The sequence below is a fragment of the Nicotiana tabacum genome, chromosome 16, assembly GCF_000715075.1.
Source record: "Nicotiana tabacum cultivar K326 chromosome 16, ASM71507v2, whole genome shotgun sequence".
NCBI classification, from domain to species: Eukaryota; Viridiplantae; Streptophyta; class Magnoliopsida; order Solanales; family Solanaceae; genus Nicotiana; species Nicotiana tabacum.
Window position 1 is genome coordinate 153879297 of NC_134095.1, and position 11023 is coordinate 153890319.

An 11023-nucleotide genomic window follows, 5' to 3' on the forward strand; every position below is an offset into this window, starting at 1 on the left:
AAAATGCCCCATTTTGCAAAAATGATCGATATGGCCCGAAGTGGCTAAAGATACAAATTCAAAAGGACGGACCTTAAGGTAGTGGGACACTTAGTTGCGAACTCAGGATCCTGAGACATGGGTCAATGAACCACTTTTGTGAAAATGACCTCATTTTGCAAGAATGGCCGATGAGGCCAAAAGTGACTAAAGATGCAAACTCAATAAGGAAGTGCCTTAAAGTAATATGACACCTAGTTGTGGACTCAAGATCCTAAGACATGGGTAATTGAACCACTTTTGCAAAAAATAACCCCTTTTGCAAGAATGGCCGATGTGGCTAAAAGTGGCTAGACATGCAAGATTTGGCTAAGACGCCGCAAAACCAAGAACCTAAGACTCACTAGGAAAACTGGACCCTATGTAGGTTGCCTACGTATCTTGCCCCGAAAGACGAGAATCAGGTTCGCGTAGTTCGGGCAGATCGAACATGGAAGAAAGCTTTAAAAATGAAGTGCAATTAGTTTGGAAAAACTATTATTTTTTTGTCTTTTTTGAAAAATGATGGAAAATGTAAAGTCTTTTGGATTTTATTTTCTCTTTTTTTGATCTTTTTTGGAAAATGGTGGGAAAGTGCAAAATCTTTTTGAATTTTTTTCATTTTCATTTCTTTTTGATTTTTGGAAAACTATGAAAGAAAAATGCAAGTGGGCCCTACTTGCTTCATTTTATACTTCACCCTCAAATATCGTTGGTCCGCCAAATAACCCTTCTACCCTGAAGAAATGCAGCATGTAGCACATAAGGATGATTAAATGTCTTTTTGGGCCATAAGCCCATTTTGACGTAATTTGGATAAACCTCCTACAACGGGACACGGTGCTTGAGACCGAACCCTTCTAGGTTTAAATGATATGACGCAAACAAGAATGTCCTAAAGGCTAACCTACGTTTGGGGTTCACTAGACAAGGCAATTTGGGGCGACACGTGGTCGATGGCGGCTCATGTAGCTATCCGCCCACTCCACACTTCCACGCCGCCCCCTAAAGACACGGGTGACTCACAAAAAGCCGTGTATGCTCAAACGTACTCCGGAAGACTTGTTGCAGAAAGAAGACTCGGGGTTATGCAAATGATGACAGTTATAAAGCAGTAAACACATAAAAAAAATAAAAAAATGTAAACATATAAACAACTAGCAAATAATAACAAAGTATAAAACATAAAAGTCAGATAAAGCTAAAAAACATAAACACCTCAACCGGACATTCTAAAAGTCAACAAGATCAAGTATCAGCTCAAACCTGCAAATCCCCAACAGAGTCGGCAGAGATGTCACACCCCTTTTTTTAACAAACTTTCACTAAACCCTCTTAAATTAATAAAAGATTTAATTAAAGCTTGAAAAGGTTTTTCAATTAGAAAGTGACAAAAATATGTGTTCAAAAGGAAATAACTCAAAGTCGCCACCTGACATTGATTTCGGTGTGTCAGGTCACCGTTTTTAAAAATGATTTTTCCTTTAAAACACTTGGGACTCCAAAACTGAGTCTGCACCAGAGATTTGGGTAAGGGGGTTCATTTGACTCGGGGAGAAGATGTTAGGCACTCCCCAAGTCCAGTAACTAGTACGGTTGCATACTTGATCTAGTTGGCTTTTAAAATATTTGAATTGAGGTAATAACACACAAAAAGAAAATAAACAATCAAAAGAGGCTCGAGGTCGTCCCCACCTAAATAAAAGAAAATTAAAAGAAGAAAAATTAAAGTTCTAGATTATCCTACACTACTTCTTCTACGATGTTCGCCATGACCTCCAATTACATTCACTTCGGGGCATACCCCTGAAATATCATATATATACAAATCCCTCGGGGCATTCCCCGGATAAATTTAACTAAGGGAACGACCTCCCACCTCAAAACTAACGAAAATCCTAAGGCTTGCCTACCCAAATGTGGTCGGCCTAAGCATATTCCTAGCGATGTGACAATTAAAAAAAGGTAAAATTTGTTTATCCCGAATCCCGCAACACAATTCAGGTCATCGAAGGCATCAAATTCTACTTCTTCCTTTAAATCATAAACTGGTACCAAATCTAATTACCAATATCACAAACATGAAGCTAAAGGAACCAACAGCATCAAAATTATGGCATTTTCAAGCAATTATTTTCTTAATAGGACAAACAATTAAGTGACGTGGTCAACCAACTTCCTTACCCTAAGCAACGTTAATTTCTCAAGAACTCAAAAGCAAATCCAAAGGCATGCAGATATTTCAGTTGAACACGAAAAAACACAATTTGAAAATTAAAGGATGAACAAGAGTTTAGAGTTGGACTTTGGGTAGCAAAAATCCTTTCCAATATATTAAACATAATCTCCAGATCAAATCTTACACCAAGAGGCCATGGGGTGATATAGAAATCCAAAATTAGCGACAAACTTTAGATGGAAGGTTGGACCACCATCGAAACAGCGCCGGCGACCTCTAACTTGAACGGATTTTCGGAACTCGAACTTCGATTTCGCTGGAACAGTCATGGAAATGGACTATTTGGGGTGGTTTGCGGTTGTTAGTCCCCTGTACTCTCTACTGTTCATGCCTGTGTGTATGTCGCAGCATTTCCGGCGAGTTTGCCGCTGGTTTGGTGAGAGGAGGAGTTGAAGGGTAGTCTGATTGATGGAGATCGGTGTTCTCTTGGGTCTGTTCGGTTGAAGAAGAAGGTCTGGGTGGTGTCCATTTGTCGTTCAAGTTGCTCATCTGATGTTGAAGAAGAAAACGAGGAACAGGGGGAGGGGTCGTGTAGTCTGGTGATGGCTGCCCTCTCTTTTTTGTCTCTAAGGTTTATGAAGAAGAAGGTTAATGCTCTTTTAGGGTTAGGGAAAAATTCAAGATGGGGTAATGGGCTTTAAAATTAAAAATGGGTTGGGTCCATATCTTGTTGGGTCTTATTTTGGGCTAAGAACAAATGTCCAAATCTTAGTTGAATTTCTTTTAATATAAGATAAATATACAACGTAATGCAAAAATTAATCTGATTAATTAAACTAAATTATATATAAAATATGAAACTAATTTTGGCATTTTCGAAGATTATATAAAATAAAAATAGGTTCAAAGTAATATATCCTTCTAAAAATATTTAATGTGAATTAAATAGAGAAATATGGAACTATTTTTTTTTTGTATTTTTTAATTTTGTGATAAAAATAATGTAAAAGATTCAAAATTAGTTGAAGTAACTATATTAGGCCTAAACAAAGTATTTAAGTGCTAAAATATGTAAAATCTTGGGGAGGGTCAAAAATCACATGTATACATGACCCGATCATAACAACTTCGAACAATAATAAAATAAAGGCAAAACACCTTAAAACCTCCCTAAATTTGACACAGATTATTAGTTATAGCCTTAAACTATTCATGATCTTAATTACCCCCCTTAATTTGGCCTTTTGAGAGTCATTAAGGCCGGCAGATGAAGCAAAAACCAACCTCCCCTGCCATGTGGATTTTCTCTATATGTGGCATTTGTTTGAAAAATAAAATATATTTTACATTTTTAAGTATGTTACTTTTTTAGATAATTTTGTTCGAATACAGTTTATAATAAAACCCGGATATATTACTTAGGCTATTTTTTTTATTTGGCTAAAAATAATAAAGTTTTAGTTAATCTTTTTAAAAATTTGACCTGAAAATAAAGATTTATACAATTTAAATAAATAGTCAAGGCATCTAAAAAGTTATAAAAAAATACATAGTTTGAAATCATTATTTTGGATATAATTTTTTTATATAGCTCTAAATTAGGGTGCTCTAAGAATATTTCTTTTACAGATTGTCATATTATTTTGGCTATAATTAATTATATTTTTAGAGCACTGTAATTTAGAGCTATATAAAAAGTTATAGCCAAAATAATTAATTCAAAACTATGTATTTTTTATAACTTCTTAGATTCTTTGAGTATTTATTTCAATTGTATGAATCTTTATTTTCAGGTCTAATTCAAAAAAGAATAACTAAAATTTTATTATTTTTAGCCAAATAAAAAAACAGCCTAAATAATATAGTTTTATCCAAGTTTTATTATAAATTGTATTCGAAAAAATTATCTAAAAATGTAATATACTTCAAAAGGTATTTTATTTTTTCAAAAAAATGCCACTTATACAAGAAAAATCCACGTGGCAGGCGAGTGCACCCAGACTCTTTGCCACATCAATGTACAGGGGGGTAATTGCTCTCAAAAGGCCAAGTTGAGGGAGGTAATTAAGACCACGAATAGTTTAAGGCTATAACTAATAATCTGTATCAAGTTTAGGGAGGTTTTAAGGTATTTTGCCTAAAATAAACATGTCGCAAATCGCGGGTGCATTTCGTGTAGCATGGTTTGCAACGTGTTCCAAAACGGCAAGTGTACGACAATCGTAACTTGTTCAAGAAATAATTCCATAAATCCTAAAAAACGATTAAAATAATTAAAAGCGGTTATAAAGTTAAAAATGCACAATAGGTTTAAAACATGTAATAAATCAGATAATTAGGCCAATTATTGATAGTTAAGCGACCGTGCTAGAACCACGGAACCCGAGAATACCTAACACCTTCTCCCAGGTTAACAGAATTCTTTACCCGGTCTTCTGTGTTCGTGGACCAAAAATAGAGTCAATTTTCTCGATTTGGGATTTAAAATAAACCGATGACTAGGGACACCATAAAACTATTCCAAGTGGCGACTCTGAAATAAATAAAATAATCCAATTTCGATTTATGTCACTTTCACTGGAAAAACTCTCCTATCCCCCTCAGGAAAAAAGAGGTGTGACAATTGTAAACTGTAGATATATTTTAAATAACACTCTTAAAAGTGACTACCTGGTGTCCTTGCATTTAATTTCTATATTTTGATTCTTTTTTGGGGAAAATCTTGCTCCGCCACTAACATCAGCCTAGGTGCGCATGTTCTAACAAGTTTCAATATTCAGAGTATTCATCATTAGTATACTACATTTATACTGGTCGTTAATCTATCGTATCGTTCCTCTACCCGGACTTGTAATCAGGGGTGGAGGCACAAGCCGGCCTACGGATTTGGTGGCCGAACTTAGTAACTTTTGCTTAAATAGTATATTTGGTGTTTTGATTTCATGAAATATTTATAAATATTAAATTTAAAATCCAATTAGTAATACTTGAAATTGTGGTCTTAAAATCCAAAACCCATAACTTTGAAATCCTGGCTCCGCCTGTGGCGTGAAAGTTAAACTCTTCGCGAATCTCACATATGATTAACATATAAAAGTGGTATTTTAGTCATGGATATGTGCCTAATTAATAAGTGCGAGCAGCGCAGCTGAACAACCAGGAAAGGAGTCATGTGTCGACTGTAAATCTAATCATAATAATATAATTAGAGATAATTGAGGAATCAAGAGAGAAAAAAGAAAGAAAGATAAAAGGCAGGGGATCTAGGATTTTAACTTTATGGGTTTTAAATTTTAAAACGACTAATTCAAGTACTAATAACGGAATTCTAAATTCAATATTTGTATATATTTAATGAACTTTTATACAGTATTTGAGCAAAAATTATTGGATTCAACCGAACTTGCATGCGGGCTTCTTGCTCGCCCCCGATAAAAGATGGATTAAGTAATGGTTAATCACTGACATTTTCATCTGCTCGTGTGAGTTTTGCCTCAACTATGCATGATTAGAGATAAAGAATCTTTAGCAATTGCAACTGCAAGACAAGAAAATGGAAATCAATTAACAATACATTATCTTGTCTTGCAATTAATTAGAAGTTGCATGCCAAAGTCCTAACTTGAAAGAGACTGCATACCACATATTACATATTCTTTTAGAGATATATTAATTGTCTTTAGAACTTGTGCTTCTCTAACTACTTGCAGCATAATTTATGTTGGCAGAAATTACTTAGTGGGCATTTGGACATCAGAATTGTGAAATTTCGGAAAAAATAATTCAAAGAGAAAATAGTATTTGAATGCGAAAAATTTGAAAAATAATTTTTTTGGAATTTTTCAAATTTTCGAAAAATTCCGAAATTCAACTGAAAAAAAGTGGAAAAATTTTATGGCCAAACGGGCCCCTAAAAGAAGGTCCTAGACTAAAGGAACCAAACAATCAAGAACACACAGCTACTAAAGATTACCCTTTTTGTTCCACCAATCATCGATATTGCCTCGCTACCTACATAAATGTAGGGGTAAGGCTGCGTGCTTACTATTATTATATTATTAATATTCTATTATTATCTTATTTTCCAGATTTATTACTATTGTTGCTTCTTTTATTTTGGTTAGGTTTACTATTTTGCTGGCAATACCTTTTTACCCTTGAATTTTCAAACCTGTTTTGAAAATGATTTTCTCCAACCGAAGATCTATCAAAAACAATCTCTCTACCTCACACAAGGTAGGGATAAGGTTTGCGTATAGCCCACCCTTCCCAGACCCTTGTTGTTGTTTCACCCATAACCGCTTGTACATAAGAACACGAACTATATTGTAAAGACCACAATGAAAATGATATGATACATCCTTACCTATATCATTCAAGCTGCTTTCTACAAGGTGAAACAAAATGCACAGTGAAGGGAAGAATGGTAACCATTTATCTATTAAGCTTTAATTAGCAAATCAGTTTCCAAGGTCAGTCATATTGTTTCTTTGGGTTGTAAATATTGAATTTACCTACGCACAAACATCAAATTTCTTGACCATAACACAGGAAGATGGCTATAAGATTTAACGAAATTGGCTGAAACATCAGCCAGCATAAAACAGAGCATTTTCTGCCTCTAGAAGCGAAGCAAAAAGATTGTCAACCTCTTCTTTGGAAAAAAACATCATCGTCTCATACCAATTCCTTTTCTTACCTTTACATTAGCAGCAACCAGACCATGGGCTTTGACAGCCAGCTCGATACATCCTCCCTTTCAACCACCATCAGGGGGAAATTAAAGAGGGAAAGAAGGAATGCAAAACCTATAGATGAAATCACCGTTTCTTTGAGCCTTTTCCTTTTTGCCGTTCAGACAATCTATTGTTGTCATTATCCTCCGTAGGAACTGTTTCAGCGACTGAGATATCCTTGGAGTACTTTTTCACCCTCAAAGATATGAGGATACTCGCTAAGATCCCAAGAAGAGGAAAGATGTATGACCGTAAATTGGATGCCTTAGATCCAGAGCCAGAGGATACAGCAGCACCAGCAAGACTGCCGATAGAAGTATTCTGCAAGATCATGGGAAGGCAGCCAATTGCTGTTGGAAGCAGGAAATCCAAGAAGAACCTAACTTTGGTGGCTGCCAAGGCATAGTTGATGACATAAGAAGGTATAGGTGAGAAACGGGCAAGAAGAACAAATTTCCATCCATCTCGTTCAACACCCCTTGAGAGTATATGAAAGTATTTGTTATTTTGCGCCCACCCAATAGCAGAGCTGGAACTCCGAAACACGAACCTGGGAAAGTACAATATCAGAACTGCAATCGAAAAAATCCAGAGAGGGAGAGAAATATCTACACCATTTAATAAATTAACATTCATAAACCGAACCAAAGGCTGCTTTGGATGAACAGCTTGAACATACACCTCCTGAGATACAATACACTTATTTCGCTTAAGCAGAAGGACAAGCTTAAAAGAAGGGAAAGGGAACAGATAGACAATCTCGTCACCTGAATTTCTGAAATACAACCACTATAGTATATTTTCCTTTGTCCATAGGAGTGAGAGATGAAAGAAAAGGCTGAGCCTTCCAGTTTAAATTTGTACGTTGTGGTTTCAGTTAATGGAAACAAAGTAGTCAAATCAGAAATAAACTCTTCTCATACCAATACCACCTCCAACTCCTCCACATCAGGTTGTTTATCTGCTTAAGAACAAATTAAGTTGTTATTGAGCTGATCCCACTTCTTGATTTAACACCCCCCACCCCCACCCCCCAAAAAAAATGATCGCACTTAAAACACCCCTCCCCACCTTTTTTATTACAAGTCCCCCTCCCTACATCTTTTTTGATTAGTAAGTTAGTCTTTTCTTAACACAAACAGCCAAACACTTAGTAAGGTCCCCCTCCCCCATTTTTATTTGCTCTGTCCCATTGTTTACATCCTTACACGAATGTAGTTCATTTTCCGTCAGCAACATTTTTGCCTTCTTCACTTTCTTATTCCATGGTTTAATCTAGCATGCCAGTTAGAAGAATCTAGAGGATCACTCCTTTAGAGACCTATGAATAAGTTTTTCACCAACTATAAGAGCACTTTATGCAGACCTCTACCTTGTCACTGTGGCTCATCCTTGTATACCATGAGATACCTGAAAACACAGTAAGTTTAAAGCAACACATGGTCAAGCTACAGATCTGCCACTGCCACCAAATGAACTAGCTGAATACTTCTGAGGGCAAAACACTATAAAGGCACTTAATCCTATAGGAAATTGACATTTAAGTCCTTGAATATTCTTTTGTGATCACTTAAGCACTTGAATTCTTTTAAACTCGAGATCATTACGATCTTTTTCCCCCTCTCTTCTCACTAATCTTTCTTTTCTTGCTCTGTTACTTCTTTTTCTCTTTTTCTAGCCCCTACCCACTCTTCTTTTATTCCCTTATATTTCCTTTCCTCATCAAAAGCTACCTATTTACCCCAAGTTCTAGCAATCTCGAATGGAAATACCAAATGATGTTTCCAAATGAGTCCACATGAAAATTTTAAATGCTTAACCAATCAAAAGACCACTTGAGGACTTTATCTTATTCCCCTAAAAGTTCTTTTTACCTCCAAGCAGCTTTCTCTCAAATTCTTCCTTTTGATTTACTTATCTAAAGAGTGAAAATAATTGATATCATCACTCTGTTTTTAGTATTGGGTACATCCTTCAGGCTGCAGCTTTAAACAATACCTTCAAAATTTGGGAATTTCAATAAAAAAAAATCTTCCATAAATCAGAATTCGAATATTCCATGATTCAAACAGGAAAACAATTCTACTGTAGCAACTAACATATGTTATAATGACAGTTTACTGCCTTTCCTTCAACAAAAATGCTAAGACTTTTTCCGATTTTGTTTTCAAACAGCATAAATCAATTGGCACTGATGCTTGCATTAAGGTAGGCTGCAATATTACACCTCTTTGGGGTGCTACCCTCCCCACATCTTGCGTGAACGGGGGATGCTTTGTGCACCGGTTGCCTATAATCAACTAAAAAGGTCCAAGGGCGAAGCTAGAAGGCAACTTACAAGTTCAGCCGAATCCAGTATGTTTGTCCTAAACCCTGTAATTGTGTTATGAAGTTCACTAAATAAGTACAGATAGCACTACAAACAACTTTATGATGAAACCCCTTTTCACCATTCTTAACTTTATCTCCTCATTTTGACTCACGAGAAGGAAATGATATAATTTATTGTAGACAAAGCATACAATTCGGCAGTCAAATGAAATTGGGAAACCTAGATGGCTTGATGAATTTCGAAAACCAAGTTCATGAATATCTTGTCTCTTAAATCAATCAACCACCCAAATCACAAATCCCCTATGATTTCTAGTAGACAAAATACACAATTCAACTGGCAAATGGTATTCCAAACCCCAAACAATCTTTCTCAATTAAGCAAACAAATTCACGAGTATCTACTCTCGTTTTTCCTTGTTTTTAATAACAATGGTGTCAGGACCAGCTTGTGCGCCTTAAGGGGTCGTTTGGTATAATGGTGGAATATCTCACGATATCCCACGCCCATGGGATTAGTTAATACCCCACCATTTCAGTGTAATAATTGTCCTGGAATTAGCTAATACCCCAAACCAAACATGGGATAAAGTTAATCCCAAATTCTATCCCGGGATTATTATCCTTATCCATGTACCAAACGATCCCTAACTATTCCACCTGGTAACTTCTACCAGCACAGATACCAGATAACTTAATCCACCAAGGCTTACACATATGGGAAGAAATCACCCAGTATTCTTTACCTCTGCTGCGATTCCTCTATAATCAGTCAACTAAACCCCAACCCCAAATCAGTTAGCTCCACTATTTTAATCCTCTAACCCATTTTCATTCCCAAACCAAAAAATCTTCTTAAGGCAAATCAAGGATTATGTAAATCTCACACCTACCCCTACACATATAACAAGTTCTCAATATAATAGTATTTGTCTCAAGCTGAAAAATGAAAACACATAGGCCAACGAGAGAGAGAGAGTTACCTGCCGATCCAGAAAGAGAGAGAAGCACCAAGGATTTTAGCACAAAAGACGCACAAAACAGCTGGGAAGAATCCAAATAGAAGAGAAGCGCCAGCTTCAAAGAAAACAGCGTAAGGCAAGCACAGGGCTAATGTAACTGTATGAAGACCCACATATGCAGGGATCGCCCAATTACCTAATCGATCTGACATTTGCTTTAACCATTCGATTGCTGCGTCTTTTTCGAAACCCAGTTGATTGCTTAATGCCTTTGTTATTGCTATTATCGCTACCACCACTGCTATTGTTACCCATTTCCCCTTCCCCATTTTTCACCTTCCTCTTTTATCAATCCTTCTTTCGCTATATATAGTAAGAAGTTGGCGAATTTGAAAGTGAACTCCGTTGAATTTGCCTCTCTCTCTTTTACAATTCTTACTTCTCCCTCCGTTGCAGCCGATCAGTAGACTTTTCTACTTGTTTTTTGTTGTGCGTTTTTCATATAAGTAGGTCGCTTGTACCAAAGGCGACCTACTTTAAAATATTTTATTACACTTTTTAAAAATATTTTTAATAGTAAGTTGCCTAAAATTATATTTAACTTCTTATTTTACTTTAAAAAGAAGTTTTTGTAGTGACACTAATATTATGACATGTTTAATGTACATAAATTTGAAAAGTATTATAGTCCTATGTTATTAGTACATATTTAAAATCACAAATTTTGAAAATTTTTGTTTCCTTTGTAATAAACTTTGTGCCTCTCTACTCCTCGGGTAGGGGTAAGGTATACGTAC

The 11023-nt window shown here is 35.9% G+C and overlaps 1 protein-coding gene across 2 annotated transcripts; it reads right to left on the reverse strand.

Annotated features, from left to right (window-relative positions):
• Positions 1-6609: 6609 nt before the first annotated feature.
• Positions 6610-10701, reverse strand: LOC107808169 (uncharacterized). 2 transcript variants are annotated; one of them, XM_016632664.2, is made up of 3 exons: positions 10423-10690; positions 10248-10341; positions 6610-7483 (listed from the first exon to the last, which is right to left on the reverse strand). In XM_016632664.2, exons 1-3 carry the CDS (start codon positions 10553-10555, stop codon positions 7018-7020), a joined length of 693 nt encoding a protein of 230 aa, XP_016488150.1. In that variant the 5' UTR covers positions 10556-10690; the 3' UTR covers positions 6610-7017. The 2 variants fall into 2 exon arrangements, with proteins under 2 accessions (XP_016488150.1, XP_016488149.1); XM_016632663.2 differs by having other exon boundaries at positions 10248-10701.
• Positions 10702-11023: the final 322 nt, after the last annotated feature.